The 24,121-nt window shown below is 43.6% G+C and overlaps 1 protein-coding gene across 1 annotated transcript in view; it reads left to right on the top strand.

Annotated features, from left to right (window-relative positions):
• Positions 1-24,121, top strand: part of TUSC3 (tumor suppressor candidate 3) — a 1,241,068-nt gene that overhangs the window by 1,080,062 nt on the left and 136,885 nt on the right. The window contains exon 9 of the mRNA XM_069200706.1: positions 18,563-18,653. Within this exon, the coding sequence (XP_069056807.1) occupies positions 18,563-18,653 (91 nt within the window). The remainder of the gene's footprint in view (positions 1-18,562; positions 18,654-24,121) is intronic.

The raw sequence follows: 24,121 nt of genomic DNA, 5'->3' as shown, positions 1-24,121 counted from the left end.
ACTGGGTTCTGGTGCTACCAGTGGCTTTTTTTCTTCCCTCTTGTAAGTCGCCTGTTTCCTCCTGTACAGTGTGCTTTGGAGCTGACATGCAAGATTTTCCCTCACTCCATCAGCAGTAAGCAACACACATCTGTGCTTTTCTCTTGTGATTACCCACCTCTCAGCTGTGGAATCATTACAGCTCCAAAAAGACTCAGTGGGCAAGGTTCTCTATATGACATCTCCACCAAGTAGTGGACAGTTGACACTCACTGACTGTCCTGGGTGTCGTGCTCCAAGCAGCCATCTTTATTTGGAAGCAACGCTTCTGGATGACAGGTGGCACCATATGAGCTCCTCCATTTTGAATTATTGGTGACGGCTATGTGGACTGCCCACATGACAACTAAAACATCATCCATATCGGGTTCTTAAGCATGCATGCCTGATCACGGTCTGTTTCAGTCTCCTCACCATTAGACTTTTTAGACACAGCACTATAAGTAATATTTTTTGCTCTTATGGTTGCATTTTACACTAACAATTTTTTCTGAGGTGGGTCAGGGATAGCAGCTGCAACAGCCATTGGCAAGATCTACAATGAACCCCTCTGCCCTCGAGACTATTCTAGCAGGACATCTGTAACCTCAGTGGAATAGTCAAAAACATTGTCGTCTTAGAGCTTAATAGTCCCCATTCAGCTCTCACCTCCTTATGGGCACTGCTGACACATGCAGATAGGAGCGGCATGTACCTGAATACATGGAACGGATTGAACAACAGACTGGGGCTCAAAATACCTGGACATCCAAAACAGGGTGACTGATTTAGATGATTTCAGTCATAGAGATAACATTTGTTTTTTTCTGAGTGCTGAAGAAGGAAGATGGGAACCATATCAAGAAATATCTAATCCCCTGGTTGCCAACCTTATTGTAAACAATGTTTACTCCACTGTTGGATTTTAATTGGACTTGCGGGTTAAAACCAAGTTGTGATCCTCCCACGGATACTGTTAGACCAGTGCTTCCCAACCTTTTGATTTCTGTGGATCCCCACTTTATCATTACTGGAACTCGGCGACCCTCACTGAATCATTATTGGAATCCAGGGACCATCCACCTAGTCCTTACTGGAAGCCGCAAAACAATACACAAAAAAATACTGAAACAAGCATTCATCAAACATATACACATGATAACTTCACAAATATAAATACAAATATTTAACAAATAATAGTTTTAAAAGGAGGCCTGGAGCTTTGCTTAATTCAGTAGAAGCCACACATTGTCTATACTATATTCTGTTTGATGTACCTGCACTGCTCCCGTGGATACATCTGAGAATACTAACTTAATTTTTAGCCTCCAGTTTCAAATACAATGACATTTACAGTATGTTTTTAAATTTTCAATTGTACATTTAGCCACTTTTATTTATATACACATTATTAATCTGTTAACATTATTTAATTTTCAAAGCATTCGCTGACCCCCTGAGGAAGTTTTGTGGACCCTTGGGGACCACAGGTTGGAAACCACTGTCGTAAACCAACAACTGAATGCCTTCTGCATCATGACCATACAAACACCTTGCTTCATCATTTTTTTCCACAATGGCCCATACCATCATAATGGCCATCTGATAACAGCAGCTGCTAACTAATCATCCAAAACTAATCTCATTAGGAGCAAGTTCCTAGCACTGAGGTCAGTGGTAAAACAGGAGGCCATACGATCTTTTGGACCCGGCATCATGGTTATCACATTTAATGGCTTCACTGAAGAATACTCTGATCCACTAGCAATGGAACAATATCTGGAGTCAATCCAGGATAAAGTAATGGGCATCACATCTTCACCACTACCAGTATCTCTCATTTTAACCACTTTGGGACAGCCCAAGTTCATTTGTGAGCCACAGACCCAACATGCAATAACCGATGGCTGGAACTCTTGTTACCCACTTCTCTCTAACCAGTGTAAGCATAATACAAAGACATGGACACGTAAATATCTCTGCTGGAGCCAGATATGAATGATTCACACAGTGACTATTGACCACTCATCAAATGCCATCAATTTATACAAATTTAGACTCAGATGTGACATCTAAACTATCCCAAATAATTTTCTATTCTTTACAAGATATAATATGAGTTGTGCTTGAGAGTATGCAGCTTACACTGACATCCTCTCCCGCTAGATAACAATATCAACTTGACATTACATAAGAATTTACGTCACTCGTATTACCCTTTTCTTGCAGTGTCTACCAACAATCTTACAGTGCTCTCTCCCTGTCTCTCTCTCTCAATGCCCAAAGTTTGAATAGCTATGCCAAACAAAATAAAGTACTGTGGTTTTTAGCAGCCACCATCTGGACGCAGCTTTTTTGCAAGAATCCTGCCTGTCCGCTGTGGAATCATTACAACTCCAAAAAGAATCGGTGGGCAAGGTGCTCTATGCATCTGGTACACAACGCAGGAAATAGGGCAACACATATCCTTATCCATAACTCCTTAGCTGCCCGGATAAGGCATCTTAGTCTGACACAAAAGGAGGCTACATCAGAGCCAAACTGGCAATTCAATCAACTCACATCATGTAAGGATTGATGGCTACTAGTCTTCATACTTGCAATATAATATCTAATGTCACATCGGATCACTCACTCAGCCAGGTGACCTTTCATTTAACAATCATCTGTCCATCAGAAGCAATTGGAAAATGCTGGTATGGAAATTGAAGACCCTGAATGATGAACAGACACTACAAAACCGCTTACAGGAATACCTGGATCATAAAAATGGCTTGTTGATGCCACACAGATGTGATGCACATCATGCGAGACATACATGCGGGGCCAACTAATGAGGGAATCTGATGTGCAGTTGAAACATATCTGAGTCCAGATAACAACAGGAGCAAAGGATCCAAACTTTGTTAGAGCAATATTGCCAAAAGTCTTCAAAAGCTAACTTCCAACTTCTTACACAAGTCAAGCTAGACTGGAACACACTATTTACTTCTGTGGTGGAAAAGGCACTTGGAAAGATTCAACAGCAACATTATGATTTCGAGATGGCAGGCCAGCTGTTGGCACAACAGCAGATTCACAATATTCTATACCAGAGCATAGAACGACCTATGGTCTACTTAGTCATGCTGCACAAATCACAAACAAATTCATGGCCTTCAACAAAGAATTACACACTGCATAAATGACACCTGTGACTGGAAACAAGCTTAGTTTTTTCTAAAATATACCTGCACCTCACTTAACTGAAGAATCCACTGATATGCTGGACCAAGACATAATAGTAAAAACAATTGCTGAAGAATTGAAAGCTGTGTCAACGAGGACAGCCCCAGGAAATTATGGTTTTCTCATCAAGTTTTATAAAACTAATTCCCAAATCCTAACCCCCTTGCTGGCGAAAGTCTACCAGAAAATGTAAGAAACAACTACTATTCACTCTAAGTTCAATGAAGCAACAATTGAGCCTGCTTTCTAAACCTGGCAAAGGACCTGCAAGTTTGTGGTAGTCACAGGCCTATCTCTTTAATAAGTACTGATATAAAGATATTAGCCAAGGTTCTGGCTACCAGGCTTTAAAAGGTTATCTCCTTATTGGTCCACAGAACCCAATTAGGATTTCTACCTTGGGGATCCTCCTAAAACCTCATGCATCTGTTTTGTCACATCATATTGCAGGCCACCTAATACATGGAGAATAAAATAGTGATTTCCGATGATGGTGAAAAGGCATTTGAACAGATTAAATGGTGTTACACGTTCCATCTGCTCCAGAGGATGGGCTTTAAAGGATGTCTTATGAAACTTATCAAACTGGTATACCATTTGCTGAAGCCTTGATCAAAAGTAGTGGCTTTCAAACAGATATATTTGTTATGACTAGAAGAATGCAACAAGGCTGTCCCCTCTTGCCCTTCCTTTTCTTGCTGCCATTGGTACTATGGCTGATCAAAATCCGAGCTTCTGTCTATATCTCAGGCATAGACATAGCAGCTGTAGCATCAATCTGTTGATTTACGCTAATGACGTTCTAGTGCTAATGTCTGGGGTGAAGAAATCCTTCTCAGCTCTGTCGGAATTGATTGGAACATTTTTCAAAATTATTTGTGATAAGTCTGATGCCCTCCCAAATAACCAACAGACCTCGCCAGCCCTGCTGGTAGGAACCCAGTGTCAGTGGTCTGACGCCACCATCGGATTCCTGGTAATACTGGTTAGAAATGATCTATTCGCATGGACCTTCTGCTGAAGAAAACAGCGCTGGGACACAAGAAATGGTTTAATCTCTGCTTACCTCTTCGTGGGGCTGTATACAAACAATTAAAATGATGATGGCATACCATTTCAATTATCTATTCAGCATGGTCCCCTCTGGCATCCCAAGATACCAAATCATGAAGCTCAGTAAAATGTTCAAAGAATATATATGGAAGAATTACAAATCCCAAATAAAACTCACCAAGTTGGAAGCACACACAGTGCCACATGGCCTCCGTCTCCCTGACATGATGCTTTATTATAAAGCACACCAATTGGTGCATTTGGCCCACTTCTTTACAAAGAACATTGAGAGATCTGATTGGATTGAGATAGAGCAAGTTTGCATAGGAGCCCCAACTCAGACCTGTACATGGTAATCATCTCAGATGCAGACAGTATGAATCCAGTGATAATACTCACTGTACTGTACAGTCTGTTAAATGACACACAAATTTACTCTTGTCCTTGCCTACTTACACAACCTTGGTCCCATTTGGAATAGCAATGAGATATGAATCAGAGGCTCCATGACACAATCAGAAGCGCATTCGGGCAAGAGCGACCATTCTTTGGACAAGCTGATCCACATTGGAACCTGGAAATCCTTTGACTCTTTAAAACAGGAATTCTAGCTAGATGATTGCCAACACTGGTGGTATCTCCAACTGTCTCCCTATACATCACAGGCATTGTCCTCTCACCTGAGTCTTCTTCCTCAGCCTGTGGTTATGAGTTTCTGAGACGCTCAAGCACTTACACAGGTGTGACATCAGGCCTTTATATGATGTTAGTAGAAGCAGGGCTGGCTTTAGGAAGGTGCAACCGGTGCTGTCTCGTGAATAATGTTCCTGATAGAGAGATCGTAGTATTTTCCAGTGGCAGTTTTGACTCGCCATAAGGTGCTGCAACGAACAGATCTGTATTTTATGTGGATAGCTGAATGGATTAGTAAAGCCAGCCTTTACAAGTGCTTTAAAACAACTGAAATGTGTATACAAGAGGGGATATGTATATAAGGGTCACTTTTTATAATGATACTGCGTGAATCCAAGGAGGAGGTCATTAGGGAGGAGAGGAAGAGAGGGTGCACCAAAAAAGATTGTCACACAGGGCACCACCAGGGCTAAAGCTGGCCCTGACTGGAAGAGCATAATTCTCATCCTCTTCCAACTTAACTATTGGGGAAGTGGACTGAGAGGTTAGGAAAAGCTTACTTGGAGGACAAATAAACAGAGCTAGCTGCCACATCTGACAGGGAGTTGTGCCAAGCATGACAGAAGTTCAGCTTTTTAAAGCCTCTTTATAATCAGCACAAAATTAGCACTGGTCCCCGTACAAACTGAGCAAGGTTCATTTCACTTAAATTTCCACATCCTGGAGTTGCAATAACCTAGGGAGTGACATATCGCATGCAGTGTACTCTTGTGTATCCCTCTAGAAGTTTTGGGCTAAGGTACTCCATGCACTGAACACTACCATTACACTGAATCTTTAGTTGTCCCCAGAACTGATCATCCTACACGATACACCAGATGTTTCTGGTCATGTTAAGAGATGGGTTGACACAGTGCTATTAGTTTCCTCAATGGCCATTGTGAGATTTTGGCAGCAATGAAGTCCACCCACGCACACAGACTGGATGTGCGTTATGGCCGGAACATCTGCGCAACAGAATGAAGAACCAACTAGACAGTTTTGAGGAAATATAGTCCCGGTAAGATATTAGGTCGTGGTTGAGGGAAGGGGATAAAACCCTACTCAAGCAGAAGCCACAATCTCTATCAGGGTGAAGTCACAAGCAAGCCACAACCTGTGCTCAACCCTCTAGCAGCTTGACACAGATCAGTCAAGCTTAACTTAGAAAAAAATGTGTAAAGTATTTATGCAGCACTACAAACAGTAATAAAGTGAAGAAAAAAACAAGAAAAATCCCTCACCAATTTAGAAAAATAAAGTGAATTTTAATAAATAAATCAAGACTAAACCAACAGAAATCCAGTCAGTAGAACCTGAGGTATGTATTTTTAAAGGTTTCAGTGAAAATAGCACCAAAAAGCACAGAATGCCAACTGTGGTTATCTGGCCGTGCTAGACCGAGACAAAGTCACAAGTTCAGGCCAACCATGATGGAGCGTGGACCAGCTACAGCAACCCACTAAATACAGTAACTTAAGCCTGGTTGAAAAGAAATGCATAGTCCTGTGTCGAGGATGATGTGTTGTGCAGCAGAAGGAATGTGAAGTGCAGATGAGGCGATGCCTGGCACATTGGTGGTTCTGGAGTACTGCTAAGTGCGAGGCAGTGTCCTTGAGAGGGGATGAGTCGTGCAGTGGTGGTTGAGATGGGTGATGTGAAGTCCTTGCGTGGGAGGTTCATGCAGCAGATGATGCATAAGCTCCAAGTGTGATGCATCAAGCAACAAAGTCAATGTACCGTTTAGGCTGAAGATGCCCTGTGGTGTGATGGAGATGGGTCGATTCTGCTGGATCCACAGATGGGCTGTTAGAGCACCTTCAGGCCCACTTCCAAAGGTCTGGGACTTGGATGGCCCCACTTGGAAAGGTAGGACTCACAGTTGGCAGAGTTCAGGTGCTTGGGTAAATGGTTTTGGAAACCTCTTTCTGTCCTTGAGGCTCCTGATCTGGAGCTCGACCAACTAGTCTTCGGAGTCACCTTGTTGAATCAAATGAGATCACTGTGTGTGGCCTATGCGAGGTAGTTTTTTATCAGCAAAAGTGAATCTTGATGCAAAACAAAGTATCTCTAAGCAAGCAGTGTAAAACTGACCAGACTCTGTACTTAATGTGACATGGGTATGATACTACAAGTCATTTTGCGCCTTTTAATTGACTCAGAATGCAAAAAAGTTGACGTTCATCCTGACACGGATTTATGGTGCAAGTGATGCAGGAGCTTATTTTGATCAGTGGAAATGATATTTGAAGCCATGCATTTGGCTGGGTGCAGGGCTAAGCCAAAGGCCAGGCCTGGTCTTCAGTCAGGCGCTGCAATCATTGATTGTTGCACAAAGCAAAACTTTGTGTCCGTTAAGTCCACAATGAGGTTGGGCACAGGGACTGGCCGACGTCCATGTCCAGTGCCCAGTCCCAGCCGCACACAATCTTTTGTGTCGCAAAGAAGAGTTTCAAGAAAAGTGAACTTCATCAATAATCCAGCACGCAAGTTGTGGTGTTGTACCAGCGAATCGTAACAACATTTATTATGTTTTTTTTCGAAGTTTGCCTCCGAGCAAATGATTTGGATATGTCTGTCCTTTATGTATACAATATTGAAAAAAAGTGTCATAATGTTGCCTCCTCTAGACAAAATGCGGAAGTTCCACAGGTTCTATGTAAATTATATTGCATGCTATGAGCTCCGTGATTGAAATATGGTTTGAATGTAATGCCACAAGGTTGACTGGCGCTTCATGTCGATGTGTTTTTCTATATGTTAATGTTTTTCTATTGATTGCATACTTATTTTTATTTTATTTTTTTAATACTAATTTTGAGCAATTCATTAGTACATTTTGATTTTGACATACACATTTACAAAGGAGGGCCCGATGCTTCGGTGAATACGCAGCGATTTATTCCATAACAAATAAGTGTGCAGAAGGACACATCTGTAAATAACATTTGTTTTACTTTAGCTTTGCCTCAAAAAGCGCCTTAACAATTACAATATATTAAAACATAACAATTACAGTATATTAAAACTTATCATTACAAAAACAAGTTTTATAAAATTCGCATAACAGTTAAAAATCATCCACGGTTCGGGCACTATCATAAATACAATTCTCCACAGATAAGTAACAAAGGTGATTATGCACATTAATAGACCCAATTTGCTTGCGTCTATAGTAAGTCACTTGTTCAACTAGTAGCAATAGTCCCTGTGCTGCTTACTGATGGGTATGGTCAACTAAAAATGCAAATAAAAATGCGTGCATTGTATTTCATATACAAAACAACATGATCTCATATTCAAAGTGAAGGAGTCGACCTTCTGACCGTAATCAAAGCAGGCCAGATGTAACTGGCCACCGATAGCTAGATCATTGTGACATCCGTTCTGTCGCAGAGTTCAAGTGCAGCCATACAAGTTACTACAGAAAACCCCTTGAATAATAACACTAGCAACCTAATCGTAGGAGTTTGTCTGTGTGCAAAATAATAAAATAAATGCAGTGTAGTATCCCGCCTCCCCAAACTTGCAGTTGGATAATTCATGTATACACTAATTATTTATGAACCCGGACAGGCAGAGTCTGACGGGGAAGACCCGTAATCGAAATGTAATCTATAAATTTCATTAAGATACTCTTTCAGTCCCCATGTTTGTTTCACCGAAAGGTAATTAGCAGTCAGTTTCGTGCAGGTGCCAATCTTGCTTTAAGTTTAAAATCAAAGAATGCCTCCTTGACCCTAGATATAACTTCAGAGCTAATTGCTGCAGGGTTCAACCAGTTCTTTTAGCATTAATCCATCATCCATCTGCACAGTAAGTGACATCACTGGTGTTCTCTTCATTCATCTGCATAAGAAGTGACATCACTTCTCTCCCTTCCCATGATCAACTTAATAGCTGCCACAGCATGGACGCAGTGGATCTGCCCACAGCTGGACCAGGCCTAGCACCAGGAACCCTGGTCCTCCCACTGCTACAACACTGCAGCCCTCTGCGCCCTCAGCCCTGGCGGTTGCTCCACACACTGCTGCCTCTCCGCACCACACAACACCGAAGGAGCATTGCCCTGCTCTTCCTGCAAGTTTTCATGCACCTACCCATACACTCCGCACACTGACACCACCCAACACCCCACTCTCTAACATTCACACAGTACTGGGACAACTCGCACAACACTCCATACTTGAATGCATGTTCCTCAACACCTGCTCATTCACCAAACACATCACAGAGGTGTGGGACCTGCTGCACAACAATGCATCTGACCTACTCCATCTCATGGAAATGTGGTTGAACCCTGCATTGGCACCTGACATCACCACAGACACCTTGGAGGCAGAATCACTATCATCCACAAGAACGACAAACATGCCATCCTCCAACGTGAAACATCTGTCATTCAAGCTCCACCTCACAGCCAACTTAACCCTAAGCGGCACTCTCAACTACAGACCACCATTACTGCGCACCACCTTCACGGACATCCTTGCACCATTCGCCATTGATGTTAACAACTACATCCAACTCAAAGGCCCATACATCCACCTGGAAGACCATGCCAACCTCAGCTCAAGAGCACTGATTAAAGACCTTGGAAGTCTGGACCTCCCCCAACGAGAAAAGGAACCTACCCATGTCATCTGACACCTCCTGGACCCTGTTTTCACCAACTTCACCAACATCTGATTTGAAGAGCCCTCACCAGCTACCTTGACAGACCATGCCCTCATCAAGTTCAGCATTCCTGTCCTAGTAAGCACGTGCACCCTCACTGGACCAGCCTGCCAAAATTGGAACACCATCACTGAAAAGGGCTGGAACACCGATCTCAACACCCACTGACCCAAACAGAACAGTCTCCCCAAATCCATTGAGAATTTCAAGAACTGAATCACCTCCTGTTTCGACTTCCTGCCCCCTTGAAACACAACAATACAAAAAGATCCAGACCCCAGGCCAGATGGTACACGAAGGAGCTCAGACTGCTGAAGTGCCACTTCAAACAACTGGAGCACAAACAATGAACCCATACAATGCAGACAGAAGCTCATTCAAATGAGCCATAAGGCTGTGCCCCCAAATGTGCCTCTATGGTGGACCACATTGATGCCAGCACCAACATCATTGTTAAAGATTTCACCCCGAGTTAATCATGGTGATTGCCCTATATGCTGCTGGATACATTTTGTCCCCACCCGGCATCATAAACATGCATATCTCCCCCTTCCTTATGGTTGATGGAAGCACTCCTTTGTCTTGTGCCTCAAGAAATACCTCCTAAAGGCGTTGAGTAGTCGCCGCTGAATATGCCGGATAAGATTTGGCAGAAAAGCCATCCCTACCAAGGCTTTTGCCTCTGGGAAGCATACACAATGCTACCCTTAGCTCTGCAAGTTCTATTGGGGCATCCAGCTCCTCACCCACTGCTAACGCGAGCTGAGCATCTCTAGGTGCTCCAGGAATGATATATAATGGTCTGGGTTATGTTGGGCTCTGTAGTGTACACCTGCTGCAATGTTAACTCTATTGCCCCCTGGTGATGTAAGATGTGTTTTTAACAGCAGCAGGTGTTCCCTGCACAGGATCCAGGCTAGGAGCCTCCCTGATTTGTCGGCATCCTTACGTAACCGCTGCCTGTACTGCTTTAGTGTGTACTTGCCCAGGCAGTCCCAGACGTCTGCTATTCATCTGCGCACACTCTGTTCCCTCATCTGCAACCCTGGGAGGATCTGGTCTCCTGCCTGTGACAAGGCCAGCTGAGTTCCCTCTTTGCCCAGCTCTGCCTGTAACTGCCTCCACACTGCACATGCAGGCTCCCCTCATTACTGGTTTTGAAGGCTCCCACTCTGTATCTCTTGGTGCTGTGGAGCTCCAATTGGTCTCCATGTAGTCAGTCAGAGTCTTCAACAATTTCTCCCTACTCTCTGGGTCTGTCAAGATATCTGTTGGTATACTCCTTGATCGGCCCCTTTGTGCGGAGCCACCCCATTGTACCTCACAGCTTACAAGAGAGTAATCGGAGAGGAAGCATGCCATATGTCCTCCATCTGCTGGAACCCAACCACTAGTATTCTATCCAACCTGCTAAATGTGTTTTGTGTCTTAGAATGGCAAGTGTAAGACCTATGGGCGGGGTGACTCGCCCTCCATATGTTCACCAGGCCCATGTTGTGCATGACCCCCCTAAGTGCCACCATAATGAGGGGCTTAGTGCCCATTGTAGCTGGTGTCCTGTCTAGAATGCCGCAGTTGAAGTCACCAAGCCACATGAACGGGGACTCCACACCCTGCATCGCTAGATCTAGCATGGCTGTGAAAAATGTAGGACCGTCAATGTTTGGTACGTAGTTGTTCAGCAGTGTTAGTTTATGTTTGTCCAGCGTTCCCTGCAAAGGGATTGTATCTCCCAGACACATCGGCCTCCATTTAGGTTAACAAAAACGGCAGCCGTGGGGCTATCCAGATTAATGTGCCCCTAGCATATGTGTACTATGAAGAGTGAAAAACCTGTCCTTGCTATTTTTTTACCTAATCTTCTGGGCCTTGCATCATCCAAATGCTTGCAAAATCTTTTGATATGTTCCTAATCCCCTGACATTCCAGGTCAGGGCTCTGTAGTCACCCCCCATCACTCACCATTTGTTTTGATGAGAGCACCATCTCCTCTATATGCATTGCCTGTGCTTCTAACGGCCTTTCAACCAGTAACATAACTAAAAAACATACAACAAACTCCCCACCGACACATGAACAAAAATAGCGCAACTTTATGTCTGTCTGTGTCCACCCACTGCATGTGCCTGAACTTGCACTGCATCCCAGCCCATCCAAGATAGACAAGCTAATACACTTCACTCGTCAGCCACCCGGCCAGCTGCCCACATCTGCACATGTTGTCCTATTGTCTTGCGACTACTATTATCTGTCTGGCCAACCAACCCCCTGACCCGAGGTTCCTGAGTCCCCGTGGCAGGATATGTAGATTCAGGGGCGTCTACCTTTTATACATACTATTGACCAGAGCGGTGCAGCACTCTGAATCCATGTTGGCGTTTGATAGTTCAAAGCCCTCTCAGACATGTATCTCACTGCTCTCGGGATGCCAGTTTAAGGGGGAGAAAGACTGTGAGGTGTCTCTGGTCTCCACTTCCGAAGCAACCTTGGCAACTGGTACAAAATCATGCATGGAATCCGAGACCTCTCCTTGTGCTCAGATGTTGAGCATCTGGGTTTTACTGCTCACCTCCAGTCTTTGCCCATCTGGTTCCTGTAGCTGCATTTTCAATCATCCCTCATCTTCACCCTCGGGAACCCTTGGGGTAAGGTTTTGGGGTCCTCCCTGGCGAAACAATTGTATTGGGCTCCGTTGTTGGCTATTCTCTTGTCAGGGAACTGCTGTCTTGTCACAAAGTTACAGCCATTCTCACACCTTCTCTGTATGGTCAAAGAAGTGTGCTTTCCCTTGGAAAATTACTTTTAAACACACATAGCACAGCAGAATGTATTGAAGTTACAGTGTTTTCACTTTTTATTTCACAGTTTTTAAAGGATTTGTGCTGCTCTTGTACCCTCTTCCTGTATTGTGGGTAAATTACTATTTGCCTGTTAATAAAGAGGAAGACCGCTTGCTCACGGGCTGCTCGTAGGATACCATCCCTATCTCTGTAGTTTAAATTTCTAACAATGAGGGCCCTGGGAGAGACACCCGGAGGCAGAGGGGGGCCCAGGGCTCTGTTCACAGCAGGAATGTTCCTCAACATCTTCGACCCTGCGCTCAACAGTGCTGTGACCATGGACATCTGGGCCATCTGCCACTCGAGAGCTCTAACATCACTTTGTTTTACGAGGTTGCCTTCAGATGTCGTGACCCTGAACACAACCTTCCTAAATTCTGCCCGCAGGAGATTGATGTTGATTGTCACTGTCACTATTTTCTCTTCTAGGGCGGTCCGTGAACCTTGTATGGCTGTTAGCAGTTCGCCCCGAGGCGGCTCGGCATTTCCATCAGACAGGCTCTCTGTAGTGTCTGTCCCTCCCTGCTGTGTTATTCTCTGAGTCACCTGGCAGGGTGGTATTTTCTGTAATAGTGTTCATTGTATGCAAACGTGCAGGCCTGCCCTTGCCCATATCACTTGTCGGGGACCGGCGGTGCTTCCCATCGACGAGCAGTGCATGGGATAATTTTGTCTGGCTGACTCAACTGTCGCAAAGCCTCTGTCCACTGGTACATGGCACCTCCACCTCCGAAGACACACCTGGTCTGCCTAACTGCCTGTTGATGTGTCCAAGGGTTTAGGTCAAGTTGTGCAATCTATACTGTATGGCAACACATGGCACTTGCCCATGGACCCGGGGGTGGCCTAAGGGCTCCTCTCGGCTGTCCAAGCCTGCAAAAGTACATCCCAGCATCTTTCCCGAGTTTCCTTACCAGGGAGTAGCAGCACTCATTTCTGCTTGCTGAGAATGAGGACACTTATCTAGTGTTATGACGCCCCTTGATCCATGTCTACTGGTCTGTGGTCTGGGCACTGGTCCATCACTGGGGTTTCCAGTGGCATTCAATGCCCTGGCTGGGCCTCACTTTGTTTCGGTGTGGGCTCTGGGGCTGGTAGCAACCGTAGCTCACCGTGATGTCTGCATGTTGATCTCCAATTCAGGGGGTCACCAGAATCCCACGCACTCAAGTTCAGGAGCCTTGATCACTCGCCACACCACCTTCAGTCACAGGGCAGATGGGAGGCATCGGACACCTGACCAACACATTCTCCCCTGTCTTGTGTGCCCTAAGATCTCAGGCGGCCTCCTAACCTCGGCCAGAACTGGAGGTGGTGCTACTCGGAGCATGTGGGCACTGCCATCATTGTTTGAGCTGCAGTATCAACCATGGGCCAAGGATTGGCAGCATAAGAGCAATGGCAAGGCCCCAATCGGGTGGGGGGGGGGGTCACTGAAGGATTGCACCACCTTCCCAGCATCCGGCACCACACTTCCCCGGGCCTCCCTTAACCAATGTTGTTGTGCACACTGTCTTTCGGAGAGGCTGTGGTGACTCATCCCTCCGTCACTGGGGCAGTCCTGCGTCGCTGTTAAAGTTTGCCTGCACCAGCCACACTCAAGATCGGCTGCGCTGCAGTGACAGTACAGCAGTCATTCACCTCAGGATCACTTCAGCCCACCGCAATCTCCCACAGCCTGGGCACACTACTTGTAGTGTCACTCTACACAGGCCAAGGTAAGGCACCCAGAGAGCAGAGTGGCGTTTCTGTTTTTGACTAAAATATTCAGCATACAACCCCTCACAAAGTGTCTTAGAGGTTCGGGCAGCCATCCATAAGGGCTGTGTGCAAGGTTTAGTACAGGATTATGCTGGATTTGTTGTGGGCTGACCGGGAGCTCAGGGCCTCATGGCCTGTCAGTCATGTTGCTTGGCCACACCACCGGGCTTTCCAGTTTAAGAAGTATTTGTGTGCCATCTGCATAGTTGTAACATGTGAGCAGAAATGCATTGATCATTGCTGGTAACGACATTATGTCAATGCTTTAAAGCATGTGTGAGATGATTGCGCCTTGAGGGACCCCTGCTTTTGTGAAATATGGTCTGGATGAGAAAGGGGGAGTATGGATGACATTTATTCTGTTTTGAAAGTAGGATGTTATCCAGTTAAGGGCAGTCCCCTCTACGGTGGCTTTGTAGAGTCTTTGTATTAGGGTGTCATGGTCAACTGTATCAAAGGCAGCTGAGAGGTCCGTAGTGCAGCAAGGAGACATGGGTCACCTAAATAACAAATCTTCTCCCCCATATAATTTTTTACTGGTCCTATGACTGTATCACAATTTGCAGAGAAACCCTAAAGCAGGACAAAGTGGTTAAATGAAAGGATTTCACCTTTCAAGAGCCTGTCTCTTGAACGAAAAGGAAAGTCCTGCGGGTAGTTTAATAAACACTTTTTAAAATTCATTTGCAAACTAATAGCCAATTGCCTCTTTAACTTGCAGTTTTGCAAGGCTTAACCAGTCAGGTAGTTTTGGCTAGGCATGTGTGCTACATTTATTCAGCCATGCACTGCGGCAAGCCCACTAGTTTATTCCTTTCTTCAGTAAGTAGAAGGGCCGTCCCCAGAGTTTTTCCCGCCATACATGAAGAAGGAGGCAAAGAGAGACAGACACGCACAATCACGCACACTCCATGCTGAGGGCTGCTAGTAAGACAGTAGAGCGCCAAACTGCATGAATGATTATGCACTGCTGCTTGAGCAACAGCTGCCTAGTTCCATTTTGTTCAGTATGGGTGAAATACTGTACTGTTGCGAGGAGGATCACAGTTTTGCTGATACTGTAGTAGGAGCAAACTAATATGTACTTCTCCTGAGTTCTAAAATGTTATAAAGCTCCCTGCGTGCAGGCTGGGAAGAGATATCCATACTTCCCAGTCATCCAGTTGATCACCTCAACCTCAACTTCCTCCCAAAACTCAGGTCTCACCCTGTTCATTTGTATCTGCTGCAGAGACCCTTGCTGCATAGGATGAGCATTTGGGCTCTGGATAAAACATTAGGTAGATTCTAAGGTGCCGTGGCCCATGCATCACAAGGGATGAGTATTGTCTCTGCTTTTGTAACCGCAGGACTTTGTATTACAACTCTCTATCTCCCTAGCAACAGCTGTCCATGCTGCATGTAGCAATCATAGCAGGTAGGGACTGGGCACGCATAAGCCTTGTTTGATGCACGCATTAGAGCTGCATGTATTTAAGGTGACCAGGACTCAGGTGCCTTGTCAGCCAGTCAGCTTCAGGGAATGAAAACTAGGTGCTGTATTCCAGCAGGCTTCGTAGTCTGCATCATAGTGGGTTGCCAAAGGTAAATCTGTTTTATTGGCTTGATTTTGTATAACGGTGCAAGAGAAAATGAACATGATCTGTGTCTTGAAAGGGAGATGTTCTTCTTATAATGACACTATCATTGATAGTCCAGAGCTGAATTTAGGGAAGCTTGACCCCAGATGGTTTCTTCATTTGAACCTAAAAGAGTGCCCTTAAAGTAGGTACAGTACCACCAGCTATGTACAGCACCTACAAACTCCCCCCAAAGTGATGTAAGATTTCGGATAGTGTAGAGATTACTGGGATTTATACTCTCTCCGCGAGTTTTGCTCAGGGATAGCTATACCATTTATGATTGACTGAAAATGTGTTCGTTGATAGATCTTTTGAGTTATGCCGGCTGCTGTTCCTCGCCTCTCCATCACTGGCTATTACAGGCATATTATGGGTCCTCCCAAGATGTACTGTTGGCATTCTAGCTATCACAGGCATGTAAGACTTCATACATAATATACCTGCCACATTCAGTCTATCTCAGACATAAGAGTGCTCCATCAGTAGCATACTGTGGAGATTCTGGCTATCATAGGCATAATTGGGGCCTATTCATGCCCAGAAAATACTGTATTTGTCAAGAAAATGGCGTTTCTTTTGGAAGAGATTAGCCAATCTCTGCAAATGAACTTTTTGTATTTCATAGTAAATTGTGTATGTTTTCAGAAATTGGCTTGCTGATGATTCAGATAAGATTACTGACGTTCTAAAATGTATTTAACTGCTATGCCTGATGTATAATTCAGGTATGTCTGGGGGGAGAAATATTGGTTTGGATGCTTGGCACCAGAGGGCATTTATTGCTTTCATGACTTGTTTGAAGACATTTCATCGTTTATATTGAAAAAGCTTTCAAAGATAATATTGTTTCCTCAAAATTGTTAGTATCTGTAGCCTAAGCATGTACAGAACTCTCGAAATTATGCAGTTGGGGAGGACCAAATTATGTATCAGGAATGAATATATTATGCAGCAAGAAAAGTCAAATGCGCGGCGCAATATTGCACAATTTGTGATATTACTTTATTATTTTGTCATTTTTAAATAGGCTAACACTGTCTGGGCAACGTGTTCATCTCATTAATATCATTAAAATCCAAGTTCAGCAATAGCAGCAGAAAGGTGACAAGCTTTGTGAAGGGTCTTCCATTTCACAACATGGGCAGCAGCATTTTTTTAACTTTTGTTACATTTGAGCTTGAAACAACTTTTTCAATTAGAACTTGCAGATTATGCATCAGACGATGAATTTCGCGCATACGTGCAAATCCGTAATTATACAGAAAATACCGTGGCTGCAAAAACCCATATTTGCAGCGACCCTGAGCACGTGTAATTGGTGTAGTCTGCTTGCTGCCTGTTCCTGTAAACTCCATATGGTTTAACAACTGCACTGCTGAAAAAGAAGTGGGAATATGTCTACCGACCTTTCCGTCTGCCTGGTCTTCGCGAAATCTTTATGAAAATTGTGTTACTTGAGTACACTGTTTTGTCAATATTTCCCAAGGCTGACTTAAAGCGGGTGTACCCTCAATTCTATAAAAGTATTTGAATATTACATTAGTACCTCTTCCAAAACCTTACATATTAGCCATATTAGGTGAGGATTCTGCTATGAAGTGTACAATTTGGCCCTGTTATTTTCAAAGCCCATACTTTTACCTAAGAAAAGTCCGAATTGCTTCTTTGCTCTTTCACTCTGGGCCACTTCAAGTAGTTATTTAAACTCTTTTAAAGTTCACCAGCTGCCACCGATTGCAGCCTTTGTCCATTTAAGGAAAGGGGTTGCAATCATGTAATTTTGTGAATGCATTGATGGAGTTAAGCTGTCTCTCGCATACTTCCATCTACAAGTGAAATCCTGCCTCATAATTATTCATTTGATAGGGTTTCCATGCTTCTTCTAAAAAGACTCCATATGCGGTGTCACATTAGCAATAAACTGACCTGGTCAGATTGTAGCTGTAGATGTTTTGAAAACACAGCACTGTGATGCGAGCCAGTTACGTTTTGAGGCCTCCACAAATGTTTGTGTCAAGCGCCTCGTGAATGCTTATAATAGCTCTGAATCTGACAGGTAAAGAAATGCATAAAAGTTAAATTCACAGTCTCACAGATTGATCAATTTTAGGCCGGGTGCTGTTGATTATATTTCGTGTCTGAACGACTCAGCCAGCAGTAAATATTTTGAAAAGTTTGTCTATGTCTCTATGTATTTGGGAAACTGAAAACACAGTAGTTGTGATTCCCCCGAATGAAACATTTTTGGAGGTTTTTTGAAAGCGCAGGATAGAAGTAAGCTTGTGGATGTCTGTGCTTGTAATCCAGTGTATGACAGGTATGGCAAAAATAGAGAATCTTATAGTCTCCGGCTCCGGATTCTGGATCAAAAACAGTGTTCATCGTTTGCAACCACTGATTCTGAATGGACAAAAAGTTCTAATACATTAATTTGAAGCCCTTGACTGCCAGAATGCACAAGTACCAATGGTTTGGATCAAATTTATTTTATTTATCTTTTTTATCTCTCTCTGTCCGCCGTTCCCTGTTAATTATTTAGCAGAGTAATGTTTGTTGGAAATTTCTGGATAATTCTAATATTTGATTTAAATGCAATTATAATCAACAGGACACATTTTGAATCTTGTTTGATGGACAACGTTTCAACTGAATAACATTCACATAAATATTGGTGTCACCTCTCTTTTTCAGTCATTTGCCTGGTTGGACTTGGCCTGGTTGTGTTCTTCTTCAGTTTTCTCCTCTCGATTTTCCGCTCGAAGTATCATGGTTATCCTTACAGGTACATTTAACATATATTACTATTTGTTTGGTGTAGTGAAAACAGTGTAAAACCCATTTTTTTTCGATATGAGATTTAGATAGTGATTCAAATGTACAGATAATACTTGGATGCCCTTTTCCTAACTGAATTATGGGAAGGGTATTAATAATATCATCACCAGAGAACCATGATTTGAACACTGATAAGAAAGTGGGCTTCATTTACTGATCTGCCGGCTCCCTGAATGACTCAAATAGGAGCACACCTACTAAGATCTGAAAGCAGATATTCGCATTGTACATATCAGAATTCTATACTAGATTGAACCCTGTTTGTGTTAAATGCACCAGCATAAAGATGGCACGGATTCGCCTGTTGCTCCATTAATTTGAAGACTTCCTTTGACTCTGTGAATAGAATTTAGCCACCTATGGAAAGCGCTGCTGGAACAAAGGATACCAGAGTCGTTGACTGAGAGTCTCCACTGCTTGTACGTGCAAACAATGTCCAAGCTTCGTCATGAAAAAAGGATGACTGTACCAACGATAACCCAACAAGCACCAGGGTGCTCCAGGGATAAGTCATAGCCCTAATGTTACTGTTAGTTTTTAAATAATTTGGGGCCATAACCCTGCAATTTTAAACCTGGATATGCCAAAATATGAGGTGGCCATAATGCCATACTTTAGTTTGCCGATGATGCAGTGCTCCTCTTCCTAACAGAAATCTCAATGCATTGTTTATTGAGCAGATCTGAGACCTATAGTGACTGTAAAATTCTGACAGTCAACATTGCCAAGACAAATTTATGATTCTGGATAATCCAGGACCCATGAAACGCACCAGAGGCAAATATGTTTGAAAAAGTAGATTGGCTCGACTATCTTAGCATTAGACTAGATTGTTATTATTTGTTGTCACAACTTGTACTATGAGCAAGAAAATGGATACCAGTTTTCAAAATAGGGACAGCATTTGATGCAACGTGATAAGTGCTATTATCCAAGTCTGTAACATGAAAGTGGAAGCTCTATGGGGCCTTGATAGGATGCATAATGGTAAGGCTGTTTTGCATTTAAGCCCAAGTGCACCTTTGAATTTAGTAAGGTTAGGGCTGCCACTGAAATGCACAGCGCTTAAGATCCTAGTGGATATAGTGAATACAGTCTGGACTAAGAACCCACAAGATTCCTTGTGCAAAAGTACATTTGACATTGGTGCAAGAAATCGTGGCCAATAGTATCTTCACAAATGCTAGTGGCTGCTAGTATATGCAGAGTATGTTTGAGGGTACCTTGAAACAGATTGAGTGCAGCAAGCTGTGACCATCCAAGCATTACTTAATGAGTTCTCAGGAAATAGATATAGGAATATAATGGCAGTCTAGGCTAGAGGTGGTGCTGCAAAATGTGACTGAGGGTCCTTTGCTATCCAGAAACTTTGTAAAGAAGATGCAGTGTGGCTTCAAGTTATACCTCATAGAGATATGACCCAGAAGATGCATACACGGTACGTCAAGTTTGGACTACAGGGCAAACGTGTGCCCCAAAGATCGTAGGAATAGCCACTGTAATTTCAGATTTTCAGTAATTGAAATCGTCTCCCATCCTAATCTTTTTTGCCTCAAGTTAATAGGTACTTGTACGAAATGACTGATCTGCTTTTTCAGGGCCTATTTTATTTTAAACTGAAAGGCACTCTAGCATTTTGTTACAGAACGGACTTATTTAATTTACTGCTCAGTAGCCATATATTTTGAACCACATGGCTAATTACACCGAAACTGTAGTTAAAAGGACATTTTTAAAGGTTATTATTAGTGATCGACTACTTGACATGATTTTGTTATGAAGACTGTTGTTTAATCTTTTGCACGAATTGTAATTGTATGTTTTTTCCTGCCAAGACGATACATTTGTACTCGACTTATACTAAACTGAAAACAGCTCATGGTGCAGTACTGAATTGTATTGTGGAGAATACCTTTAGCTTGGACATATGTTAGATTCACATTACCGTTTATAAAGTCTTATTTTTTGTGTGTATTAATAAAATCACTTACGCATATAATAGCACTTCAATATTATCTCAATTTTTTTTTGGGTGTGTTAGATTTCCTTCTATTAAAACACACATGTGCCTTCTGAAGGGGTGTATGCACTATGATTGAATGGATGGACAACACAGTTATGCAGCCTGTCCCCTTTTTAGATCTGGCTAGAAATAACTCATATGAATTCAGGATATAACAAAAGTATACTGAGAAGGGCTCCTAAATGATGATTGCCTCTTTATAGGAACTCACCTTTTGATTGGACAGTAATTGTATGTGGTCACCTATGCAGAGAGTGATATTTTTAGGTCTTGCTAGGCACAGGTTTGGCTGTATGCCAGAACACGTGATTAACAATAATTAAATATTGTATTAGAGGCTTGGGGTCAGCCAATTTTACTGCCACATAACTGCATGCACAGAGATGATCAAAGCTGCAATGCCATCGGTGACCACGTCAGTGATCAATTAATTCCACAGCTGTTACCTTAGCTGCACCTTCAAAAGGAAAAACAGCAGCGCCAAGAGTGCCTACTTTAGCATCTTGATGTTATGTGCACTAGAATTCTTGTGGTTCTGAGTGGATGCTTGTTAGAAATGAGGTCTTTGGTTGGCCCCTGTCCAAGCAAGGACCCTCACTCTAGGGAGGGTAAAGGAGAATCACCCTCAGTTAACCCCCGCTTACCCCTTTGGTTGCTTGGTACAAGCAGGCAGGCTTAACTTCAGAGTCTAGTTGTAAAGTATTTGTACCACCACACCCAGTTACTCAGTAAAAACACAACAAAATGACACAACACAGGTTTAGAAACATAGGTGATATTTATCTAAACAAAACAAGACCAAAACAACAAAAATACACAAGTCAAGTTATGAATTACAAATCAAAAAGAGTCTTAAATCCTTATTAAACAGTGCTAACGCTGTTAGGGTGAAAAAGTACCTGGGTTGCGTCAAAATAACACCGCACAGGCGAGCGTGCGTCGGAAAAGGCCAGCAATGCATCGATTTCTCACTCGCAAGTAAGACCGTGCGTCATTCCTTCTCTGGTCGGGTCGGTGTGTGTCGTTTTTCCTCTCCACAGGAGAGCGATGCGTCGATCTAGACATGCACCTCGGGTCTGTAGTTTTCCCGCACCCAGCGATGTTTGGATCAAAAATCCTGCCACACGGTATGAGCAAAACCATGCTTTGTGGGTTGCGACGTTATCAGGCTCCATGAGCACGTGTTTTGCGTATCGTTTCTCTAGCCGCATGCATCGATCTTCCAGCCGCGATGCAGGTGGAGCATAGATTTTAGCTGCGCAGCCGCATCTCGGAAGGTGCGTTGAAATTTCCCAGCACGGCGGTCTGTACGTGGATTTTCAGTTTTGGTCTGCCAGCTTCACCTTCGAAGGCGCCAGGAACTGGATAGGGCACCATTTGGCAGGGCAGGAGTCTCAGCAGAGAGTCCAGGTGCTTGCAGGAGAAGTCTTTGATGGCCCTGAGACATCAACAACAGAAGGCAAGCTCAGGACAAGCCCTTGGAGATTTCTTCACAAGCAGGAATGCACAAAAAAGTCCAGTCTTTGTCTTCTTGCACAGGCAGAAGTAGCAACTGCAGGATAGCTCCACAAAGAGCAGTCACACCCAGGGCAGCACTTCTCCAGGCAGAGGTTCCTCTTGATGTCCAGAGGTGATCTAATTTTCCAGGGGTTTGGGTGCCCTTCTTATACCCAGTTCTGCCTTTGAAGTAGACCTACTTAAAGAAAGTCTCTCTTGTTTGTGAAATCCTGCCTTGCCAAGGCTAGGCCCCAGACACACACGAGGGGGTTGGAGACTGCATTGTGTTAGGGCAGGCACAGCCCTTTTAGGTGTAAGTGACCACTTCTCCCTCCCTCCTAGCACAGATGGCTCGTTAGGATATGCAGGCTACATCCTAGCTCCCTTTGTGTCACTGTCTAGAGAGAGGTGCAAACAGTTCAACTATCAAACTGACCTAGACAGGGAATCCACAAACAGGCAGAGTCACAGAATGGTTTAAGGAAGAAAATGCCTACTTTCTACACAATCACAAAACCAACTTTACTAAAAGATGTATTTTTAAATTGTGAGTTCAGAGACCCCAACCTCCACATGTCTCTCTGCTCCCAAAGGGAATCTATGCTTTAATAATTTTTTAAGGCAGCCCCCATGTTAACATATGAGAGAGATAGGCCTTGCAACAGTGAAAAACGAATTTGGCAATATTTCACTGTCAGGACATATGAATCACATTAGTATATGTCCTATCTTAAACATACACCGCACCTTGCCCATGGGGCTACCTAGGGCCTACCTTAGGGGTGTCTTACATGTAGGAAAAGGGAAGGGTTAGACCATGCAAGTGAGTGCACTTGCTAGGTAGAATTGGCAGTTTAAAACTGCACACATAGACACTGCAGTGGCAGGTCTGAGACATGATTACAGGGCTAGTAATGTGGGTGGCACAACCAGTGCTGCAGGCCCACTAGTAGCCTTTGATTTACAGGCCCTGGGCACCTCTAGTGCACTTTACAAGGGACTTACCAGTGAATTGCATATGCCAATCATGGAAAGACAATTACATACACATTTTATATAGGAGCACTTGCACTTTAGCACTGGACAGCAGTGGTAAAGTGCCCAGAGTAACAAAAACAGCAACAACCTGGGAAACAGAGGCAAAATGTTAGGGGAGACCACGCCAAGGATACCAAGTCTAACAACTCTGAACAGGAAGTATGCAATGCACAGCATGTTAGTGTATCCAGCGTGAACCTCAGTCATCTTGAATCACCTGAGTTAGGTAGACAAGTGAGAGTGACATCGCCGATTAATCGAGGAAGTGTGATTTTGGTGATGTCTGCCACCTTTGTATTTAACAAAGGGGGATATGTAGCATCTTGAATCTATGCACACTAGAATACTTGGGTTTCTGGGTGGGCTCTAAACAGGAAGTAAATAATGGAGAGGGAGGTGTTAAGGTGTGGTTAACATAAAGTCTGATGCAATGCACAGTACATTAGTGCATTCTGAGGGAAAAAGTACTGTTTTATCGCAGCTCCCATGTGGAGTAATTCATATGCATGTTCCAGGGCTGGGGAGGATACTACAACTAGTGATGAGTAGGGGGATACATACCCGAGAAGACAATACTGCTTTAACTGAGAGTTTGTAACAATACAGCAAACTGCTCATGCTTGCCACATGGGTCCAGAAAAGGTATAGAGTGGTCCTCGATGGCACATGTGGAGTGAAAGCCCTGTTATAGATCATACACAGCTGCAGGAAAGACAGAAGGCCATACAAAGGAGCACATTCAAAACGCCTGACATAACTGCTGAGGAGGTGGTCGATAGAGATGCTGTGCCGTGCATCAAATATAGAATAATTATTTAGTCGGAGCAAGAAATAATGATCACATCAAAAAGATACAG

This window comes from Pleurodeles waltl, chromosome 1_2 (genome assembly GCF_031143425.1).
Source record: "Pleurodeles waltl isolate 20211129_DDA chromosome 1_2, aPleWal1.hap1.20221129, whole genome shotgun sequence".
Classification (NCBI taxonomy): Eukaryota; Metazoa; Chordata; class Amphibia; order Caudata; family Salamandridae; genus Pleurodeles; species Pleurodeles waltl.
The sequence above is the reverse complement of the archived record's forward strand: the minus strand, read 5'-3'. Positions and strand labels throughout refer to the sequence as shown.